This window comes from Emys orbicularis, chromosome 10, assembly GCF_028017835.1.
Source record: "Emys orbicularis isolate rEmyOrb1 chromosome 10, rEmyOrb1.hap1, whole genome shotgun sequence".
In the NCBI taxonomy this organism is placed as follows: Eukaryota; Metazoa; Chordata; order Testudines; family Emydidae; genus Emys; species Emys orbicularis.
In genome coordinates, this window is record NC_088692.1 from 9,592,003 (window position 1) to 9,616,770 (window position 24,768).

Genomic DNA, 24,768 nt, shown 5'->3' on the forward strand with positions numbered 1-24,768 from the left:
GATTTCTTCACCCCATTCTGTACCCCAAACAAAAAGCTTTAATTTAGAGTTAAGGTTGCTTAAGCAATGTAACCCAGTGGAAAAATACATAATTACAACACCACCATTAAAGAGGGCCTGCAAAGGGTTTTTTGTTTTTTTTTTAAATAAAGCTTGGGCTCATTTTTTGCTTCTTGACAACATACAAGATTTTTTCCTACAAAGTTTCTGCCAGTTTTTCACCTGAGAAGTTATGGAATGTCAATTCTGGTTTGGCTAAAGGACTCTTTGAGAGTCTCAGAGTTGTTAGCTTTCAATATTTCAACATCCGTACCATTCTGTATCTTTAAATACTGGGTTTCTTTCTCCAAAATGCTAGCCACTGATGTTAAACAGATGTTAAGAGCAGAACAAAAAGTTTTAAACAATTTGACTTAAGCCCTTCTCCTTCCCTCCGCTCAGTTTGCACTCTTAGCTCATAATGCACTCTTAGCTCAAAATTTCATTAATTTTCCAGAGTCTTCAAGAATAGGACTTGAATTTTTAATATAAAGAACCCACAGCAGAAAAACCTTTAACGGCTCATCTTTCAGATCTTCTTATACATCATAAAACAGCAAAAGATGACATGCACAATTTGTCTCCCTTTTCAGATCAGTTTTTAAAATCACCATTTAATATAATTTTACATAAATATCCTACTACCCTTATAGTTCATACATTTCATTAACAATGTGAACATGTGGAAATTCAGTTTGTATATTCCAGCAACCTGAACTCTGACCCACAAGCCATACAAACTCTTTCAACAGATTTATCACCAAGGCTTGAAAAAGTCACTCAACTATAAACCCGAAGACCAAAGCCTATTAGCCAAGGTGAAGAATACCTGTGTCACCATCACTCTAAGCCTGCAGGTCCTTGAAATTTAAATGACTACAGTACACTATATTTAATTGTAAAACATTAACAATTCACTTTCTCATTGATATTATTTTAAAGGCAACTTACTATGTCTCTTGGGGCTTGTCTACACTACCCGCCCGATCGGCGGGCACCGATGGATACAGCGGGGGTCAATTTATTGCGTCTAGCATAGACACCACGGTAAGTAGATCTAAGTACGTCAACTTCAGCTATGCTATTCACGTAGCTGAAGTTGCGTATCTTAGATCGATCCCAGGCGGTAGTGTAGACAAGCCCTTGCTCTCGTTATACTTTCCTTTCCTGACTTCAAAAGTGAGCTGTATTTAAGTTACAAGGGTTCCAAAAAAAGTTAGACATCAGCCCTGAAGTTTCAATAGGAGCCATTTTTAATTCCTCTGAGCTCTCAAACTATTAAACAAATTTAAATCCATCTTCCTAGAAATTTAAACTTGCAGTGTAAGTGATGTAATTTCAGTTAAGAAAACATGCTTTCCTACTTTAAAGGATTTTAACAAAACCAAAAAAATGCAACAACTATTGCCAAAAAACTGTCACTACCAACACCTTTAACAGTTTTGTATTTAAGATATCTGGGAGAGGCAGCAGTAGTAACTCTCTTCAGAATCAATAACATTCTTATTAAGTGAGATCCCTTTAATACAGATACGAGGAGAGTATAAAAAGTTTAATTTCTTTCTGTTGCCATTGTTCTATGAAAACACCCACCCACACACTAAATTTACTTTTGACAACATTGAAAACATGTTGGCCAAAGAGCAGATTGCATCCAATAAATGTATGGGATTTCTTTAACCTTTATAAGGATGGGTCCAGTGAATGTTTATCTGGATTCCATGAAAGCATCTAAGATTGTAAATCAGGAATGCAATGAGTTCAATTCTTCAGCTGTGTCAGACACCAAGAATTTCCCTTAAACTAGAGAGACAGGATACAGTCATTTGATATAGAAAGGCAATACAAATCTCACTTCATGAAAGCACACAAACATGTAACTGGCTTCAAATAAATGGAGTCACGAAGCAGAGTTACAAGGACCCAGTATGATTTCCCTCATGGGCAGTTTGTTGCTTCCTAGTAACAAGTTTATAGAGAAGTATCTCATATTTCGTATGCAATACCTCATAACTTTCTGTATTATATTTATACATCTTAAATGGGCACTATAGCAGATGGCTGTATCACCATTCCATTGACAGGTCCACACACACCAGAAAGGGTAGTTCTAGTTTGTAGTCATTTGGATTACCTGTAGCTCCTGCTCCCTTAAAAAAAAAGGCTTTAAATGCTAAGGAAGCAGGATGGATAAAAATCAATGATTTAAAAAAAAAAAAAAAAAAAAAAAAAATGGATTTTTTTGATAAAATGCTTTTTGAAGAAAAAACCCATCTAAAGATACATTATAGCTCAGATATCTCGTCATGGAATAGGGATTATAAATTCTAATTCTATAGTATGAGACAATATATTAATGTAATGTTTAAGAAAAAAGTTTTGTAAATGAGGCCTGGTCTACACGGGGGGGGGGGGGAAGGGGGGGTGTAAATCGATGTAAGATATACAACTTCAGCTAAGGAAATACCGTAGCTGAAGTCGAGGTATCTTATTCCAACTTACCTCCCGTCCTCACGGCGCAGGATCAATGGCCACAGTTCCCCCATCGACTCCGCTACTGTCGCTCGCTCCGGTGGAGTTCCGAAGTCGATGGGGAGCGCGTTCAGGGATCGATATATTGCGTCTCGACGAGACACGATATATCAATCTCCGATAAATTGATCGCTACCCGCCGATACAGTGGGTTGTCTGGATGTACCCTGAGTTTCAATAGTTCATGGATTAGCGACCCAATTTTATGGGGTTCTAGGGGCTTCTGTATAGATTATTTAGGTTAATCTTTCTATCTACCAAATATGACTCAGTGCTCAGTCTAGAAGATTCCATCAGAAATGCTTAGTTTTGCAGTTCACAAACTGTGGGTTTGTGTCTCCAGAGATAACATGCTTGTTAACAGCAATTTAAAATAAATAAATAAATAAATATAGAGGCAAGAAATAACAGACCTCAACCCTATTGTCCCTCTGCAAATTTGTGTACACACAGTCAATCCCTTACCTCTCTCTAAAAGTGCAAAGTTTCAAAAAGTTCAATGAATAGAAGGTTGTTGGGGGTGGAATAGATCTGGACAAGGAGAAGTCTGGAGATAAATGTGAGAAGGGAGGGACAGGCAGTAGAAACAAAAGTGAAACTGTTTGAGAAGCATATTCCAGAAGTCTTGAAGTCTTTCTGAGTGTAGCCTTCATTGATTTGAGATCTACCAGACCATCCTCTCACTAGCAGGGAAAACCTATAACGGCAGCAGGCCGTAAAAGAGACCCAGTTTGGGAATAAGAACCATTTAAGAAATATAGGTTTGCTAATGATGTTTTAAAGAAAGTCACAACAGTGAACTGGTGGAAGTCACTTAAGCACTTGGATTCAGAGACTGTTGAAGTGATCATCTCACTTTTAACAGCAGTAGCTTCTTCTGCCGGTGTAGAAATAATATTTTCTTCCTTTGGACTAATTCATTCCAAATTGAGAAATTGTTTGGGACCTGAAACAGCAGGAAAGCTTGTTTTTCTTTTCCAGATTATGAACAAACAGGAAAATGAATGAAGACGACTGAGTTAGCTGCAGAAGCCGATATTTTAAGTTTCTCATGTTGACCTCGCTGAAATAGTCAATTTAATTTTTTTTTAATATTTCATTTAACTATTTTAGTTAACAATTTTAACAAAAACAAACCTGATTTTAAAAACTTGAATATTCAACTAAATTCAAAAATTCATATGCTTGTTTTGTTAAAATATTGTATGTTTGCTGTTGAAGAAAAAAATCCAGAATATATAACATTGTTGTTTTAGTTAAATAAAACAATTTAAATGTCTATCTGGTGATGTTCTCCTCCTAGCATGGCAAGAAAATCCTCCAAATACTATTGATTAACCTGTTGAATTGGAGATATTTATGAAGTCATTGGGAGGTGAACTATCTGCGTCAATTACTTTTGGTAAATGAAATAACCAAACAATCATTCATTTTCTGATATAGCTGTAAAACTAATCTGAAAAGTTTTCAAAATAAATCACTTTAAAATGTATAGTGTGTACTTTCTAAAAAAGAAACCTCTCTCTGTGTTGTGAAGAATATGTATTAAGATTAGAACAACCAACAAGAATACACTTTTATGTAGAAATCCATGATTAAATCAAGTGTTCCTGAGTAGTGATTTAAATCAAATCCACCCTGTAAGGAAGTAGACAAAAAACCACAATGACCCACCTTCCCAAACTGACACATTTCAAGGACGTCATGGTTAAGGGAGCTCAACTGAAATTTGGGGTAGGTAACATATTGAGTGGTAAAATTGTTAGAACAAAAAAAACAAACAAAAAACAAACAAACACAAAAACAAAAGTCAGAGCCAGAAGAAGGAAACCATAGAGCTGTCCTCCCATCACCAGGTGGGGGCCTGGAGCAGAAAACTGTCTTACTGGATCTTTCTGGGTCCACAGTTTGCAGGAAAAGTCACTAAGGGCTTGTCTACATGGGAAAGTTTCACGAGTAAGTCTGGTATAACTCCCTTTGTGGACGCTCTGGGTACATCTACACAGCAAAAAACCACTCAAGGCAGCGAGTCTCGGAGCCTGGGTCAACTGACTGAGGCTCAAGCTACGGGGCTAAACATAGCAGTGTAGCTGTCTGGGCTTGGGTTGGAGACTGAGCTCTAAATCCTGGTAAGGGAAGAAGGATCTTCGAACCTGGTCTCCGACCTGAGCCTGAATTTCTGCACTGCTATTTTTATCCCCACAGTGCAAGCCCAAATCAGCTGACCTGGGCTCTGAGACTCGCTGCCACAGGGGATGTGTGTTGTTTTTTGCAAGGTAGGCATACCCTCTTATTTAGGAATATGAATGACTTTCAGCTTAGCTTAAACCACTTCCAAAGTGACAAAACAAAGAATAAGGCGCTCGTGTACTGGAATAAGAATGTCTGCACAAGGAATTTCAGTGGTATAATTCTACTGGTTTAAATTCACACCCTGCCTCATACTGGTATAACTTCCCCATGTAGATAAGCCCTCAAACACCAGAAATCACTGTCTAAATGATCCCATCCCATGGTGAAGACTAATCATTTTGCCAAGCAAAGAGTAGGATTCCCCCAACTTCCGAATAAAATAATGTAACTATGTGGAAGGGTACAGGATCAATAATCCATTAAGCTGGTGCTCACATGAGCAGCAGCTGCCAAAAAGAGGGTACAACAGAAATTTAGTTTATGGTTTAGGCGTTATGTTCCTTTATTATTGCCAATATTCCCAAGTTAGTGTGAAATTGAGAGGTTTTTTAAAGCAGTTATTGATTTTAATATGTTAAAATTCTCTTACACATTATGCTACATGTTGTAGGTGTTTTTCCATATATCCTAACTTGGTATAAGTGTCCTCCATTAGAATTTCTTCACATATATTCTATTTTTTTATTTTTTCAAGTTATTAATAATAAATTATGTACATACTGTACACTAACTAGTCTACTCCGTAATTTGCACACATACAGCAATCACTCCTCACTTCTCAAAGACAATTTTATAGTATGAGCAAAGAGTTCATTACTTTTACAAAATGCAGCTTTTTTACTAGTGTACTATATATGATCATAAATTATTACAATTACATTTGTCAAAGGAACAGAGTACATTTTGTGACGCATCATCGTTTCCTTCCTCATTTTCTCGCTAATTTCAAGATTGTCATTCACAACAGGTGTCCCCATCCTCAGTGATAATCAATTACTTTTAACTATTTCTGGGTGTATATATATTGTATAGGTCAGTGGTTCTCAAACTAGGGCTGCCGCTTGTTCAGGAAAAGCCCCTGGCGGGCCGGGCCAGTTTGTTTACCTGCCGTGTCCACAGGTTCGCCCAATCGCGGCTCCCACTGGCTGCGGTTTGTCGCTCCAGGCCAATGGGGGCTGCAGGAAGTGGCGTGGGCTGAGGGACATGCTGGCCACCCTTCCTGCAGCCCCCATTGGCCTGGAGCGGCGAACAGTGGGAGCCATGATCGGCCGGACCTGTGGACGTGGCAGGTAAACAAACCGGCCCGGCCCGCCGGGGGCTTTCCCTGAACAAGCGGCGGCCCTAGTTTGAGAACCACTGTCATAGGTGATCTGCAAAGGGCTAAGCAATTGACTTGTGTCCTCTCTTGCTTCTACACTACAAATAAGGAAGGCCTTAAAGAGTTCTCTTTGGGCTCTTTTTTTATAAATATGTTCTCTTCCTTGCTTTTTTACATTAGACGTTCAGGTCCTGTCTAGCTCAGAAGACATTATCCCAGGGTAAATTTCCCCCCAAAGTCTAACCAGTTGCAGCATAGAAAAGGCTCCAACAGCCAAAACTATATGTTAATAACTTGTTTAGTTAAAACTGCTTTCCTAATACTACAGCCTGATCTACACTAGTGCCCTGATCAGTTTTAAAACCAGTTTGAATTTCTGGAAGAGAATTCCTTAATATGGACAAGGCTTATGATGAAAGAAGAACTAGTGAAATGACATCCAAAGAAAGAGTCAAGAAATGAAAGTTTGTCAATTGAGGAAAGATTTTTAGTCATAACTGTTTTAAAACAAATTAACACCAGTTTAGCTTTAGTGACCAATAAGCATTTTACAGAGATATCTGATAAATAGTCAAGACCATCACCCTTCAATTAAGATGAGAGTTTATGATACACGGACTCCAAGACATTTGATAGATCCTGCAGCAAAACCATGGAAGACCAAAATGGACATTCTTGATATTCGTAATGTTTTTAAAAAATCCTTTCAGGCTCTCTTTATATATCATAAAGCAGCAAAATAAGGGCAAAGTTATTTAAATTTGCAGATTACCTTTAATATGCAATGGCAAGTTTGTATACTTAAATGTGTTTGTAAATGTGTGATTGTAACAGCAATTGATGTTTGCTTAGACAGTGAGTATAAAAGATCAAATAGTTTCAGAAAGGCTGGATTTGGGTACAAATCAAATTAGTCACTTCCCTATTGTAATTCTGTAGCGTTATACTGAGCAGTAGAATGGAGGAAGTTGAGACAGATCAAAAATTGAATTCTGAACACAAAGCAGAGGACCAGCTCTTCTAATTAGAATTTCAGACGATCAAGAGTACCCCTTTCAATTGCTTACTCTCCCAGGACAGCAGAATCAGGAAGTGTTTGACATGTGACTTCCTCTCTCATGTCTGCTCCTGATGACATCAAGGAGATACCAATGGGGTCTGAAGAAAATACCTCTACACCCCCCCTCCCCCCCCAAATTTTCCTTCTGGCCTTCAACCCTCTTTGGCCAGAAGGAAAGTTACTATAATGTGTGATCCTGAAAGACAGAAAAGAGAGCTGAAACAGAGGGAAATAGAGGACAAAGAGGTGAATGCACAGTGTTCCCAGCAAGTATATAGGCAGGAATGCAAGTGTTCTGAAAGCTGAGGGAGGAGATTCCCAAGCAAATATATTATAGGACAACTTTTGTTTACCTAGAGCATCAGCAAATTGGAGCATGCTATAATTTCAAAAGTGTAAGCTTTTGCTACGAATACAGAATTAAGGGAGGTTAAGGCAAAAAGACAGAGCTAACAAGACACCAGGATAGATTAAATTTATAGGCTGATAATTGGCTAATGTGATTCAGTGTATAGTAATGAGATTAGGGATGAAAAATATTTTGATGGTGCCTGTCAGTACCACTATAATTAAAAAGAACAGGAGTACTTGTGGCACCGTAGAGACTAACAAATTTATTTCAGCATAAGCTTTCGTGGGCTACAGCTCACTTCTTCAGATGCATAGAGTGAAAAACTATAATTAAAGTTATGTCAACATTTTCATTATAAATCCTTCCTCAGGACTTTATTTCTTACCTGGACATTTTTTTTTTCCAAACCTAGATAAATGTTGGCATAATTGTCTGCCCAAATGGAGGAATTTATTTTAAAAACAAGAATTACAATTAAGCTCAACAATTTTAGAAAAAAATTGGCGTTATTATTCAGCTAGTTTAAAAAAAAAAAAAATTTCACAGGCAGTCTAATGTGAAGTCTTGGCTTTCTAGTACAGATTTGAGATGGAGGCCTCAAATTTTAAGGTACTGCAAAGCATCATTTCCAGACAGTTTCACCAAATTGTGTCACTGCATGTAAATTACACTTTAATTACAAGATTACACACTGTAACTAACCTTAAATTTTCATGTAAAAATTTATACCCTGTGGAAATTCATATAAGAAACTTAAAAAACCACAAAAGGAATATATTAATCTGTCCAAAAACAAGCACAAACACTCCCTTCTGAACCTACATATTTAAGATTTTATATTTTGGGATAGGTTATGTTATACAGCACTCAGATTGCCTGCAAGCTTCCATTACGTAGCAGTGCTAATGCACCAGAATCCTGATATGCAGCCCCCTCCAACCTATCCCAGTCTTTCCTAATCAGAGAATACCAAGTCATGCTGATTTATGCAATGGTAGATCTAAAAGGGAAATTGACACATTGAGTGAAAACTACCCCAAAAGGAAGCAGGAGAAAGAATTCTTCTCACTAGAGCATCAAAGGTGTGCATGGTAGTTTTTAGGCAAAAATCCCAAATTCCAGCACCAAAACATTCCCAATCCAAGACAGACTTTGGGTGTTGAATAAAACTAAAGCCATGTGCTCATTTTCTGATAAAAAGGCAAGTAAAATCTTTGTGGATTGTGCCTAAATCACTAGAAGCTACTGTGTCACTACACAAGGCACCTGTGAAAGTACTTTTAAAATGCTATTTTCTAAGAAAGACAATGAAGAGTGGGATACCTACCTGCTTGATTACATCCTGGAACTATGTTTCCTTAAACTGAAAAACTCTATGTAACACTACAGCAACTTGTGTATTGGCAGTATTCTTTGAAGTTCCAACATTCCAACTTCAGTAAGTATGTACCAAGTGCACCTACAGTAAGGTATGCTTGTATTTGCCGCCTACATAATGAAACAATTAATTGTCCCCCTAAGGACAGCTCTTTCCCATCTTCTTCTACCTGTCAGATCATTCTTTTCCACAGAAATTTGGAACTGTATTAAATTCAAAATCTTAACTTCTGGATTTTATATGCAAACACTAAAATACAAGTTAACTGAGTGGTGCAGTAAATTTCCAATACCTTCATTCAATTTTAAACAAATCTATTTACTTAATATTTATAACTTTAGACTTAGAACACATCCTGGCTACTAGGTCCCTTATAACACACTGGATCAACATTTCATAAGGGAATTGCTTTTTCAACAGAAGCCTTTAAGATCTGCTGTTTTATATACTGAGGATGTTTATTTTTATATATCCACTTCAAGTTGGGCCAGCTAGCAATAAATCTGCTTCCTAATTAAAGAGTAAAGTTTTTAGGCTTGTCAACTTGGACAGCATATTTTAACTACAAAAAAGTTAGATACTAGTCCTTTAAAATGGTGATAGAAAGAGGTGAAGAAATCATTTCTAGTTTATTATCCTTTGACTTGATTTACCTAGTGACTGGTAGAAAAAGTTGTGTACTTAGTATCAAACAAAAAATGTGCATACACTGTACACTCAAGTGCATGCCAAGCTGTATAAGGTACACAATATGATGTCCCAAAAGAAGCTGCAGAAACACATTTAGTTTGAAACAACATACAACAGAAAGTTTATGATTTACTTATAACATGCTCGAGGCTATTTTTCCTTCATATTACTAGATACCCTCCCCCTAAATCCCTTGTTCCAAGTCTATTTGTATTGTTTCCCTGCACTATTCTCAATGCAAGTACAACAACCAAGTTCACAGTATATCCTACTCTTTCAGAGGATATGGATGTAGTATTTCCATTCATTTTATAGAGCCACCACAGAGAATCGCCACTGCCTTCACAATCTCAGTGGGTTTTCTACACTTAGCAATACGTGCTGAAAAGGGATCAAGAGACTTGAGGCTGCTGCAAGGAAAAAAGAGATTTGATTTCTTACTGTTCATTTATAGATCTACCAAAGAACAAGTCATTAAAAAAATAGCTACTCATGTTCCCAACCCCAGATCCTTTCCTCTTACTTCCCAAGATGAACTCCCCTCAATGCCAGATTTCCCTTTAGTTATTCCCCCATAAATCTAATCTCTTAACCATTTACAACAGCGCAATCCTCCTTTACATAATTCATATCACCTCTACTTTCTCCTGTTACCCATATTTAAATGGAAAGTATTAAACTTCTGTCAGACTTTCCAATGTTATTCTTTGATATGTATGGATTTTTTCTCCCCACCACATCAACTACCACTTTCTGTGGATTTACATTATGCATCCAAAACAGTATTTCACAGCTAAGGAGACTAAGACGCATACACAAAGCTAAAACATTATGTTACAATGGACATATAATTCGGGAGATAAGTGTGATGTGGAGTGTATTACCACCCGCTAGAAGCCAAAATACAAGAGAAATAAGTGACATTTTTAAGGAGCATGTTGTTCTTTACGAAGAGGGTGCCCATGCACTTTGAGGGAAAAAAAGACACTGAAGGGAGCATCTGCTAATGAAGTATCTCTGAAAGTTATTGCACATTATTTCAACACCACAGAGACAGGGTTAAGAGAAAGTTACCTGAAAATACAACCACAATGAGTTGCAAACCCAAGCCTCACTAACTCCTTGGGGTCCCATCCCTCAGTCTACCCAAAACACTACCTTCTCCTAGAGAATGGGCACCAGAAAGTGAACAAGGGAGACATCCAAGGGAGACCCAAAGGGAGGAGCACATCTCAAGGATAACAACTAAAAGAAGTATCAGAGGGGTAGCCGTGTTAGTCTGGATCTGTAAAAAGCAACAGAGAGTCCTGTGGCACCTTTAAGACTAACAGACGTAATGGTGCATAATTTTTCGTGGGTGAATGCCCACTTCGTCGGATGCATGTGAGGGTAATCACATCACAGACCAGGCAAACTTTGTGGCGTTAAGAGGGAGAGCGTGCTAAACTTCCCTACTTGTATGTTACCCTTCAAGATTGCATATGACAAACTGGGCCTTGTGCCTGCTGCACCTGCCACAGATTTACTGCATAACCACAACAAAGTCATTTAACCTCTCCGTGCCTCAGTTTTCTCAGCTGTAAAATGAAAATGATACTGACCCAGCTCTGACAAGCACTGCAGTCTATGGACCAAAAGCACTTACAGAAACATTATCTTAAGAGTGGGGGAACTGAAAACAGAAGTGCATCCTTCTTGATCCGAACTGGGGGAGCGAGTGAGGGGCTCAAAAAAAGGCAAGTATCCTATCCAATGAGGCAGAAGAGTTGGATGGGGAGTGAGCTGGGTGCTGGAACACTTTGTACAGTGGAGGTGCTGAGAGCCATTGAACCAAACTGTAAACCCAGTATAAGATGGAAACCACTTCACACCCCCCTCCTCCCCACTCCTAGCTCCAGCACCTCTGGGAGTGAGGGCTGTGGAGGGGGCGCACTCCAGCAATAGCCTGGGGGGGGGGCAAGGGCTGACGAGGAAGAGGCACACTCCAGCAACAGCCTCCCAACGGGTGAGGTGCTGGGGGGTGGGGGGGGAGCACACCCCCGCGAGCAGCGGAGCAAGGCGGGCTACGCCCCCACTGACCCGCCCCCCCCCGGGGACGAGAAACAGGCTGCACCGCCCCCTTACCCAGCCCAGGCTCCCGCCGCAGCCGCCCTCCCCCCCAGGTCACGGCCGCTGCCAGCTACACCCCGAGCTGCTCCCCGCCCCCCAGCCCGCTCCGTCACTACCCCCCCCCCCTTACGTGTTGTCCTGGTTGAAGTTGGCGAAGAGCAGCTGGCCGGAGCCGGCCTCCCCGCTCTGACTGGCCAGGTTCATGGCGCCTCCCTGAGCGGCGGGACCCCCGGCCGGCGGGGAGCTTGGGGGTGCGGGCTCAGCCTCAGCGGCTCCGGGCCTCGCTCGACTCCGACCGCCCCCTCATCCCTTCCAGCGCCTTGTTTACGCTCCGGTGGCCGGAGTCTGAGCGCGCCTGCGCCATCCCGCCCCCATTCCCCATAACCTCTCAATCCACACAGGCGCTGTCGGCTCCCCGCTACCGCCCGGCCACCGTACCTTGGTGCGCAGGCGTTTGTGCTGGCGGGTCGCGGTTACGTTTGAAAACTGCGCATGCGCTCGCGTGGCACGTTGCTCGAGGGCGGCTAGCAGCTGTCCCAAGCTAAGTGGGCTCTGGCTGGGTCAGCGGATGGATGGGAGATGTGGAGCGCTGGGGTTCGTAGGAGCGGGTTTGCTTCCCGCAAACCCTAACCAGTCTGTCAGTTATGGGGGCACCCTACCTCTGTTTCCCTGTCCGCTTCTTAAGGCTGGGGTGGGTGTGTTAATGACCAATGCATGATGCTCTGCTCTTAGTGGGGCCCCTGATAACACCTGCTCAAGTGGGTATCATGGTGGCTGGGATCCCATGACTAATACCCACTGAACAGGTGCTCTGGGTTCTATTTCTGGCTCTGCTACTCACCTGCTTTAGGCAAGTCACTTTGCCTAGGGTGACTATCCACCTTTTATTTGAAGGGACCCTTATTTCATTGGCCCCATGCTGGGCCTCTGTTTTCCCTCCCACTCTCTTATATAGATTTTATGCTCCTCGGGGCGGGGGCTGTCTCTTCCTGTGTTTGTACTGTGCCTTGCACAATCAGGCTCCAATCTCTGGGGCATGGGGCGGGGTTCTAGGCACCACCAGAATACAAGTAATAGAAGCCCATCTGGGTTTCTAACATGCCAGTGAAGAACATCCAGGTGTGTACACACTGGTTTATTGAACTGTGAGATCAGGAATTCATGTTTACAACCCCCCCAGTTTTCTAGATGTCTTCCTAGACCTTGCTAAAATTGTGGGAGGAGCAGTTTCCCTCAGTGTTAACAGCAGCATTAATAACCAGAGTTAGCTCTTTTATAGCCATTTTCATTTGTAGGTCTCAAAGTGCTATACAAAGGACAATAAACATTACTCCCTTTTGCAGATGGGGAAATAAAGGCACAAAAACTTGCCCAAAGTCACGTGATAGTTCAGTTGCAAAGCTAAGGATAGAATTTAGGTATATCAACTTCCATGTTAGCACCTGGTCTATTAGACCACCGTGATCATATATCAGTAAGATGTGGCTTCATTTTCTTGCCATAATAGTAGTCACCAGCTCAGCTGCAGCTCTGGAGTCTGTCATATTCCTTTGCTCTTTCAGTGGCTTCTACTGTGGGCTCATTTCAGTGCCTGAACACTGGTATGTTGGCAACCTCTAACGTTAAAAAATCATGAGTTAACTCACCAAAAGTCATGATTGAAAATAATAATAGTTCAGTTCTTTTTCTTTGTCTTCTGGTTTTTGAGGCTCCAAAGGGGGCAGGGCCCAACCCCTGCTGGCAGCCCCAGCAACGAACACCAAGGTGGTGCACCAGGGAGAGGGAGGGGTGGCTACTTTGCCACCTGACACACACTCCCCTCTCCACCCCACCCCCCCATCACAACCCAGGAGGCTGTGGCCACAAGAAGAGCCCTTGGTGACTGCATTTGAGAAACGCTGGCTTAGATGAAGCATCTGAGTTTCCAGCGAGGTGCTTGCTTTTGACCCAGTGTTTTCAGCTGGGTTAACTAGAGCACAAGGAAGTCGTATGACTTGTCTGAGATCACAAAGTGAGTAAATCACCCAGCCGGGCTTAGAAAATAGGGCTGGGATGTTCAGAAGAAGGAGACCACAACTGGGGCCAGGTTTTCAAGAGTGCAGCACGTCAGATGCATGTTAGTTACTGAGCCCTTTCAAAAATATGTCCATTAGTGTCAGCGTATTTGGTCACAGGAAAAAGTAGCCATAGGATGCTTTTGAAGAGGCAAGCTTTAATTTGATGTCCAGGCCTACCTGGTTACCTTCCCCTCCCCCACATTCTGTATCCCTGCTGTATCCTTTCCCAGGGTGCAAGGCTTTAGACTGGTCAGGGAACTCCCCCCTTTTTCACTGCTGGCCCTGTTGCTCTTCTGTCTCCAGATCACTTTGCAGTTGGTGCAGTTCATCTGTGTGTTTGGTTTCCCCCTTCCTGTTTTGGTGCCATCGTCAAACTTGAATTAACACCTGAAGAAGCTGTGCACAGGGCTTGCTTTTCTGAGGGCAGGTGGTCAGTGGAGTCTCTGGAAACACCAAGAGAGTCCTGGACTGGGCCAGTATTGGCAGGTGTAAGGCACACTGTGTCTGGTTGCCAGGCAGCGAACACCTCCACCCAGCAGTAGCTGTAAGCAGCTTGCACTCCCCTATTCACACTCCACCACAGACCCAGGCCACAGGAAGTCCTGCCTCAAAGGGTTTGACAGACTGCAGCCTCATGATGCCTGATTGGCTCCCCGCTCTATATAAACCCAAGGGGTGTTCCAGGGAGTGTCCAGGTAATGTTGTGGATTGCTAGCTAGCTATCTGCCATGTCCACACAAACTCCCAAAGTTGATCTTGGCTCTGACTTGGACCTTGATTCCTGCTTGAATGCTGGAATACCCATGTGGACCCTGATACCCGGTATTGACCCTTGACCTGTCTCTGGCTCTGCCCCTTGGCCTAATTATTGGCTCTGCTACTGACTCTGAACCCTAGTGATTATTCCTGCCCACTGAGCTCCCGCCACTAGCCCTGCCTACCTTCATCCGTGAGCCTGACAACAGGAGGTATCAGTGATTGAAAAATGTAGGAGGCTCCAATATCATGGCTAGCTCCATGGACCACCTGGAATTGTGGTGTGGAATACCAGGGGGCCCACGGTTTGAGAACCATTGCTCCATTATTAGCAATAATCATTATTTATATTACAAATAACCAAGGACGAGGACCCCACTGTGCTAGGCCCTGAACAGCCACGTCAGAAAAGACACTCCCTGCCCCAAAGAGCTTACAGTCTAAGGAATTGCTGTACTAGCTTAAGGATCCATGTGGCATCTTTCATTAAACCAGCTTTAGCCGGGTAGACTTAAAGCAGTATTAAAGACCTTACAGGTCTGGTTTATCGCTCACTGACCTGCTATCTGTTCTCCGAAGATGGTTTCCTTCCTGCCCCTGCCAAGGTGATTGATTTTACGCTGCAAGTCCCCACCACCCCTCTGGCATGCGTTCTGATCCACTAAATTCTGCATGCAAGTGCTGGCAGTGTGTTTAAATGTGCCGGTAACCTGTAGAGCTCTCTTTCTCTATGGCAGCTTCGTGTCCTTGCTTGCTTCTGTAGTATGTATTATTTATCAGCAGTAGCTCTTTGAGATCTCTCAGCTGATCAAACCTGTCACCTTGCTTGTTCTTAGGCTATGAGAGCAGTGAGACAAAGCGGAGCAGCTTTGACCTCCTGGGACATGCACGATAACACTCCTGACAAGCAAGACATGCGGCAGGGAAACCGCTGAGCGAGCTATTGTCTTTTTCAGTTAGGATTAGTGAGTCAGAGGCAAGGAAATGTCTCCTTTTAAACACAGCCTCAGGACAATGAGTGTCATTTGGATGGGATGGTTTTAAAATATTTATGGCTTGTATTTTAATACTCTGCCCTTCTGTCCCACCTTCCATCCAGGGGTTTTGAGTCACTTCACAAGTACTAATTAGATAAGCCTCACAGCACTTGTATGAGGTGGGTAATTAGCATTACCCCCATTTTACGGATAGGGAGAACTGAGGCACAGATTGGTTAAATGACTTGCTTGAGGTCACAGAGTGAGCCAGTGGCAGAGATACAGTCTCCTAACACCTAGCCTTTATGCACTATTATTATTGTGTATATTACTGTAGCGCCTAGAGACATCAGCTAAGATCAGGACCTGATTGTACATAGGGCACTGAATACATAGTAAGAAGCAGTCCCTGCTCTGCGAGACTGACAGTCTAAATAGATAAGGGTTGGAAGGAAACAGAGGTACAGAGATTTTCCCCAAGCTCACACAGCAGTCTGCAGCAGATAAAGGAATTGAACCCAGGTCTCCTGACCCACCGTCTCTTATCCTAGTCACCAGGCCTCTCATGCAGCAGACCATCTTGCCTACATATGGCTTTCAAACCCACCAATGAGTATGAATGTGCATAGGGAGGGTGATCTGTGTTTGGTTGGAGGGGAAAAAGTTTCACAAAAGGGTTAATTTCCCCACATGTCGTTTTTCTTTACTGTATGGCTCAGACATACAGAAGAAATGGGATAAATAGGCATGTTTGTATGGATGTACAGACTGAAGTGTGTCTATATGTGTGATTGATTTGCAAGTATATATACAGCAGATGTCTTTGCAGTTCTGCTTTATACCACGGGAGGTCACTCAGGCATAGCAGATTGGACAGCAAGTGACAAGGCGGGTGAGGTAATATCTTTATTTGGACCAACTTCTGTTGGTGAGAGAGACAAGCTTTCAAGCGAGTGACAGTCTGCAACACGCTGTGCTTTGAATCCTCACAATCCATGAGTCGCGGTGTACAGACTCATGATCAGATCGCTGCTGGGTGTAGGCAGGCATATGCTATGTATGCCAGACAGTATAATAATTTCTCAAGGTCAGAGTTACTCATGACAACTGACAGATTTTTTTCCCAGCTGGGCTTTTGTTAACATTACTACAGATCTGTGTCTAACTGTGCATACTTTGTTGTTATCATTATTTAGTGTATGTGTTACACTAGCACCCAGAGGCTCCAGTCAGGACTGGAACCCTGTTGTGCTGGGTGCTGTACAAACATATAATAAAAGGCAGTACCTGCCCCAAGGAGCCTACCATCTAAATATAGTTACCCGTGGTCCTATTGTGAGTAATGGCATGCCTGCCTGGGGAATTATGGGTATGCTACAGGTGAGGTAATGGCTATGGATGGTCAGTGAGGGCACAAATTTCAATTTACTAGTGATTCCCAACTACAAGGAAGAATAACAGTCTAGAAGAGTCAGGCACAAGCTTTTTCAATTCTCAATTTAAAAAAAAAGTCTGGTGAGGCAGGCTGGAAAAATCACAAATGAAAGCAAAGAGTGGGATTTACACTTCAATGATCGTTGTCAGGAAAGCAAATGTCCAGGACCGTACATTTTCAGGTGCACTAATACTAGGGCCAGAAATAGCCACAGACATGCAGATGACCCAGGACCATAAATACTCAAGCGCACAAGTGGACAAGACAACAAATAGCTTGTTTTCAGGTTCATCAATGCCCAAGATCACAGATACCCATCTCCCCCTTTGCACTGGCACAATGGCTGAGAGCAGTGGAGATGGATTTGCTCACATTCCATAGCTGGTCACAATTTAGGACTGAGGATGGGATGGGGTTCAGGAGACTGTTCCCCATTGTAGCTCACATTCCCTCTTGTGGTCCAAGTTTGTTAGCATTCCGAACACTTCTGGACACTCACCTTTTTTCCAAACCTTTGATGGATGGTTCTAAACTGCAGCACAGTCTCTTCCTCTTTGCTTTTCTGATTTATAAATTGATGGTGATTCTCTGCAGCATCCAGAAGCCAGCAGTTATTGAAATTAGATGCCATCATGATAGGCACACATTCGAAACAAGGAAAGATTAAAAAAACTGGACATGTTCTTCTTGAGAGAAGATGACTGAGGGGGGCCTGATAGTCTTCAAATATGTTAAGGGCTGTTAGAAAGAGGATGGGGATCAATTGTACCCCATGTCTACTGAAGGTAGGACAAGAAGTAACGGGCTTAATCTGCAACAAGGAAGATTTAGGTTAGATATTAAGGAAAACTTTTAAATTCTAAAGGTAGTTTAGCTCTGGAAGAGGCTTCCAAGAGAGGTGGTGGAATCCCCATCACTGGAAGTTTTTAACAATAGGTTGGCCAAATATCTGTCAGGGACGGTCTAGACTCAGTCGATCCTGCCTCAGCACAGGGGGCTGGACTGGAGAACTTCTCAAGGTTCCTTCCAGCCTTACAATTCTTTGATTAGAGGATTCTATGAAATAAAAGAGAGAGACCACCTTGTTCCTTCTGCTTGTGTGTTATACCTCTTCCCCCACCCTGTATCTGTCTTGTCTGCTTCTAATCTAAACAGGGCATGGACCTTCTCTTTGTTCTGTACCTGTACAGTGCTAGAACAATGAGGCCTGGTCCAGGACTAGGGCTCTTAGGCACTACGGTAATACAAGTAATAATAGACATAACTAAATAAACACCCAGGGGCACAATTCTCCTGTTCCGGGATATTAGTAACTTTCCATAACTTTAGTGGGAGTTACTCATATCTCAGGGGAAGTGAGACCCAGGCCCTAGAGCACAAATACTCTGGGGAAGGTATCTGAACATAGGGCATGGCAGGGGAAGGTGGGTCCATGTGGGCTGGTCTGCCCAGCTCATTTGATCGCTCAGCTGGGATGTGGGTGAATTTCTCTATTTCCAGCCCTTGAGATGATATTCAGTTCAATGCAATTATCTGTCCACCAAGAGTCAGATGAAGCTCTAGCTCTGGAGTTATTCCGCAGCTTGATTTGTGAGATTTTAGTTGCTATAACAACTGAATTCATGCCTCAAAAATAGGAACTTATTTTTCCTTCAATTTGCCTTTTGCCCTCAGAACCCAGTCTATTTTGGTCCTGACAGTTCATTTCAGGTGTCCCTTGCCAATGAATACTGCAGCCCAGAGGCTGCTCCGCCTGGGGATGGGCTCCCATAGGGACCGCACTTTCAGTTCATTAAGCATTACTTGTCGACGTTTTTCCTTCTCCCAAAATGCCTGTATTATGTCTGATGAAAGGTAAAGGAGCAAATAGACATCACTAAAGAGCCCTGGCAAAAGCTTCTCCACAGTCATGAAGGCTGGAGAAGCAATTTGAAATAAATCTCTAAGTGTGAGCAGCAGGCATCTAGGAGCAGTTCTCAGAAATGATCTTAATGCGAGTGTCAGTTTTGGATCTGGGGCCTGGATACTGTGGTGCTGACTGCTAATGGTAGGAGAAGAAGATCAGAAAGATGCTATGGATTTACCCCTTTTCCTTGCCCTCTGACTTGTTCCATCTAAGGGCAAGCTGTAATAAATTTGTCCACTCCATCCCCTTTGGGCTGTGCAGGGTACAGCTCCAAATGTAGCAAACCGACAACACTTCAGGTATACCCAGGAGTGCTTTGGGCACTATATCAGAGAGCCCTCAGGAAGCCACGCCACTGAGTCAAATTTTAAAAAGTCCCAAACAAGCAAAGAAATGTTGTGCAGAATCATCTGCGTATCCCTTTGCTTTATTTTTCTTGATCACTGGCTGTTGTCCATTGGTTCATGCTGCCCCAATCCTTGACCAATAGGGAAATACATTCTGGCACAGAAATGAACTCCCCCCTGGAAGCTGTCCTTCTCACATAACTGGATTCTCAAGAAACCTGTCTCTCCTGGCTACACTTCCAAACAACTGAGATGAGTTTTGGATTTTAGTTAGAGGGAGCTAGGCGACACGGTGGGTCAGTGGAAGCCAAGGTTTAAATCTTCCTGATGTCAACAGTTAAATCAATTTGAAAGTCTTAGCATAGTACTTAGCCCTTAACCTAGAACTGCATCACAAAATCACATAGGATTGACTCTCGTTAGCAGACCTCTAAGAGAAGTTTAGGAATAGAATATCAGGGAATTCTGCATGTCAAGACTAAAGCTATGTCTATACATGGAAGCTAGGAGTGCAATTCCCAGCTTGCATAGACATACTCATGCTAGTTCCTATCAAGGTAGTGTGCCAAAATTTGTAGTGTAACCACAGGAGCATGGGCTAACCGCCCTGAGTACATACCCACATGGTCCATGCTAGGAGGCTGTACCACTTTAATGATACCATTTTCAAACCAATGTAGTTAAAGCAATGCAAAAGCTGTGTGTAGACAAGCCCTTCTATCATTTTAAAACTGGTCATATCCATTTAGATGCCACCTCTACATTTTCAGATGCAAGCTAAGCCAATATAAACCAGGTTTCAATCAATTTTAGACTGTCCATGCACAAAGCTGTACTGGTTTAACTAGACTAGTTTAAAATCACACCTTATACTAAGCTTCCTTTTTTGTTCAAATATCACAAGATGGCCTGCTCTACACACAGTATTGGACCACTTTGACTAAAACTGCTCTACAAATTGATTCAGTTAAACAGCGTACATCAAGTTTATATACAACTGGTTTATATCAACTTCCATTCATACATAAGAGCAGAGAGACCTGGTGCCAAATTCTGCTTTGGGGACATCCATGTACATGGGGGAACTCCACTGGAGGCAATGGAGTTGGGTATAAAAGAGGCACAAGAGGGGAATCTAACCCGTTAACTGTTTTCCTGGAACTTCCCTCCGGCATCAGAGCAAAACCAGGTCATGTTTCTCCTGATTGGGAGGGTGTGCGCCTTTAAGACCCTGTGTGCCAGCAAAAAGGACCTCTTTTGTTGAATGGAAACACACAGGGCTACTCCCCCCTAACTCTGCTCAGCCTGGCTCCTTCTGTTTGTGGCAGTTTTCAGCATCTAAGATTTTTAGGGGAAGGGGGAAGGAAAGAGACATAGATAAGGAGAGGGCCGTTGCCCCTCCACCCCATGGATCCTTTAGGGAGGAGACTGCCCTATAGCAGAACAAACTCCTTTCTTTTTTCCCCTGTAACTGTACAGGAAGGGAGCAGAGCGAGTGGCATGCATTTGTGTGGAAGGCAAATCCCCAGTGCCTTCAGCCCAAGCACATCCATTAATGCACATTATGTGGACTAGTTAGGGGGGAGGGGTAGAGATCCAGAGGCGGGGCAGGCACAGAGGGAAGGGAGAGGCCTTGCATGAAAGGCAAAGAAAGGGAGTGTGATGGAGGCAGACAGAGAAGGACAGGAGCTGGGGTTCCCAGCTCCCCGGCAGCACCATTCTGTGCAGAGCCCTGCTTTGCTAACTGTTGCACTGCTTCATCCCCCTGCTCCCACGGGCTGTTTATAAATAGCCCTGGGCTACAGCTGTTGACCTTCATGCCCTAATAAAAAAGGTGCATTTCGATTGAAAGGGGAGAAACATCCCTCCACCCCCAGCTGAGGCAGCTCAGGGGGAACAGCACTCCCTAGAAGATGCCCTCCAGGATGCCAGGGCGGAAAGGCACCATCTGACCAGCATCCCAGCTCGAGACAGGGAAAGGGCCCCAGCTTGGACCCGTGAGCCCTGTGCAGAAAAGAGTCACCTGGCCAAAACACTTGAGAAGGCGAGGAAGGCCATGCCCTCGCTGGGAGCAAGCGAAGCCGACTAAGGGCTCTAGGTCTGGGGAAGCACTGAGTGATTCTGCCCATCAACAGCTGCTCACGCCCCCTTCCCCCCCCCCCCGCACTCTGTCTGTCTCTGTCCATCTGTCTGCAGCTCCGCCCTCGGCGTGCTTTAATTACATTTTAAATTCAAATCTGCTGCTATTTGATCCGCTGGGTGTATTTATGGCTCTGCTCAAGCTGGCTGTGTGGATAAGGCAGGTTGGGCAGGTTGCTGTGACATGTGGGGCAGGATGGGATTGCTCGCTCGCTTTCCTTCTTTTCCTCCTCCTCATCGGATTATTTTGCAGCAGGTCCCACGTACCCTCCCTCCCTCCCTCACACACACACTGGCTCTCTCTTAGGTTGCTTTTGTTTTTATTGTATTATTCTCTTGTGCAACAGGGGGCAGGAGAAACTAAGGGTGGCCTTGATTTTTCTCTTTAGCATTTTAAACACACACACACAGTGTTTGGGGTAGAGAGAGAGAGAGAGAGAGAGATCTGGTCCTTGGTCCTGTGAGTTGCTACCTCTACATGCCTGAGCCAGCAGACAAAGCAAGCACGGATGAAGTTGGTACGGTTACCCCGGGGCTTGCTGTTTCCTCCTTGGGTCAGACGAATCACAGAGACTCCCCTGCCCCCTGTCCGCTACTGAGCTGAAAATCCACCTCTGGGATTTAACCTGCTGCTCCTGAATTTCCTCCTCTCCTGCCTGTCTCACTCTGCTTCTTCCTCCCACCTTCCCCCCTCTTCAACACTCCCTGGACCAGAGCTGGATTCTGATGGAACTGCCAAGATGTTCATGTCCAGAATCCTGGATTTTCAGAAGACAAGATATGCCAGGTAAAGCCAAGTGGCTGTGTTCTTAATTCCTGTAGCTGAACCATTTTGCATTGTGTTTTGAAACCCTCCAGGATCCCTCCCAACCTCTGCCCTTCCCTAGAGGAAGCCGGGAGTGAATTCCAGGGTGGTGCTTGCAGGACAGAGTGAATAAAGCTGACAGTGGGGTTTGAAAGATGTGGAGCTCCTCCGAGCACAGGGCACCTGCAGGGCTGATATTCTTGCTTTGTTTTCCTGGTATAACAACAATCCTTTGCACTTTCATAGCACCTCTTACTAGCCCCATTTCATTAATGGAAAAACTCAGGCAAATGTGGCCACTGATTTTGGGGTGTTTCAATATTTGGGCGTCCTTCTTGGGACACTTTGACACAGGGTCATCCTTTGGAGTTGTGGGTGCTCAGCACCTCTGAAAAATCAGCCCCCTACAAGTGGTGGTAACTTGTTTTAATGGCTCAGGTGTGTTGGGATCTATTATAGTGGCACCTGCTTAAGAGGATACCTGATGAATGGATAGTCCTGGTCAAGGGATGCATATTCTATGCATCCAACCACTATACAATGAAACTCAGGGTATCACGCAGGTTCAAGAAAGATGAATTCAGACTGGACTAGGTGCAGAGAAGGGGGACTAGGATGATCAGGGAACGAGAGAATCTATCTTTCAAGAGGAGGCAAAGAACTTGACTTGTTGAGCCTACCAAAACAAAGGCTTGTTCTCTCAGAATACATTCAGGAGGAAAACACCAGGCAGGGAGAAGAGCTATTTAAGTTAAAGGACAATGTTGGCATAAGAACAAATGGGTACAAACTGGCCATGAATACCCCAAGATTGGAAATGAGAAGATTTCTAACCATCAGAGTGAGATCCTTGAACAGCCTTCCACTAGGAGTGGTGAGGGCAAGGAACCTAACTACTTTTAAGGTGGAGCACGATACCTTTTTAAACAGGACAATATGGCGGGGATGCCTGTGCTAGCAGCAGACGGGACTCAGTGATTCAGGAGATCCCTTCCAGTCCCATATTCCTGTGTAAAGTGCAACAGAAAATTATTGTCAGGCATCTTAGACAGAGGAAATGCAATGTACACCTGAATCGTGCATTTCAGGCTTGAAGATAGGCTTAGCGAGTCAAATGGAAAGTATAATAATTTATGTAGTATCATCTGTAGCCAGCCATAACGTGATGTTGCAATGGAAAGGCTCCGTGAGATGGTGTTTGAAAACAGAATTTCTGTAGTGAATTCTGTGCTGGGGAAAGGCGTCAAACAGATGACAGCCCTTTAGACTGAGTCCTTTATGCACAGGACAGGGACACCACAGGCAAGAACTGTGCAAGGTTCCCTGAACACCGCTCCTTAGTCTGTATGTCTTAGCCCTGACCTGGATGAAGCACCTAGAGTACAGTTCAGTCTCTGTATCTGTTCAGTCCTTAGCCTCTCTCCCAGCTGCTAATGCCAGTTCTTGTGGTGGGAGTGGTTTCTGTGATGTGGAGAAAGAGCTGCTGAGTTGACAAATTCCAAATGGTTATCAGATTTCTATTGAAAAGCAGCTTTCCTAGTCCGTTTGTCTTAGGAACTGAGTTTGAAGCTGATATACACAAATCCTGAATGCAGACTCTCTTCTCATTCTTCAGATGCCCATTTAAATACCATGTGTTCCTACTGAAGAACCCTTTTGCAATTGTACTGTTCTCCCTATATACGTGTGGGAAAATGGGTGAGTTACAGGGCAATTGTGGGCAATGCTTTGTAACCTTGTCCAGGACAGATCCTTTTTTAATAACCAAGAGAATGCAGAAGTTTTTTTTTTTTTTTTTTTTACAAAGTGCAATAGGAAAGTGATCAGATCAATTAAATGATGTAGATTTTCTGGGCACCGAACCAAAGTACATTTTGGAAGCCACTGGAGCGAGCCCTCTTTAGAAAGTCCCTCTCTGTCCAGTTAGAGAAACTGATCTGCTAGATGTAACTGAATGCACTTTTTGTGCAACAAGTGTTGCATGTTGAATACGTTGCTAAGAGCCCATTGTTAGGACTGGAATAGTGGGGGATGTGAGTAGAATGAGGCTTACTCACTGAAAATAGGTGCAAGGCTCCTCTCTGTCTTCTCTGGGATGCAGAGACTGGATTTGGGAACTGAGGAATCAGACCAAATGAGCAGCATTGTACTTTTTTGCATGTTAAGATGAAGTTCTCCCACATGTAACCTAAGGACCTGGCTTTTGTTTTTCAAAGGCTTTTTTGCTGAAGTCTTTTGATAGTTCTTCATGGAGCACAAATGATAAAAAATATATCACAGTGACTAGCTGAGTGCTAGAACTGGGCAGTGCCGTGCTGAGCAGGAGACCTGAGTTTGATTGCCTGGCTTGGCAAGAGCTGGAAGGCCTGGGGACCAGAAAAGGGAAGCCTTGTACTTCAGGGATTTAAGGGTAGTGACCACTCTCAGTATATTGATTGGTGTTGAAAGGGAGGTCTCCAGCCATTGCTCCTTGGCTGGGAATTAGAATCTGAGTTGGGGGATTTATGGAGAAGGCGTCTTAAAGTGCAAAAAGGGCCAAATTATACCTCCCCACCATGTGTATCTCAATGGGAGGAGAGTGACCTCACAGAGTTTCCTTGAATTTTTCCCCAGGATGATCGTGGAGGAAGCAAGAGATGCAGCTTCCCAGTCCCAGGGATGGGAATTGCTCTTTC

The 24,768-nt window shown here is 43.4% G+C and overlaps 1 protein-coding gene across 1 annotated transcript in view; it reads left to right on the forward strand.

Moving 5' to 3' along the window:
• Positions 1-22,028: 22,028 nt before the first annotated feature.
• The window catches only part of MMD2 (monocyte to macrophage differentiation associated 2), a 39,645-nt gene continuing 36,905 nt past the window's right edge, over positions 22,029-24,768 (forward strand). The window contains exon 1 of the mRNA XM_065411977.1: positions 22,029-22,075. Coding sequence (XP_065268049.1) covers positions 22,029-22,075 — 47 coding nt within the window. The remainder of the gene's footprint in view (positions 22,076-24,768) is intronic.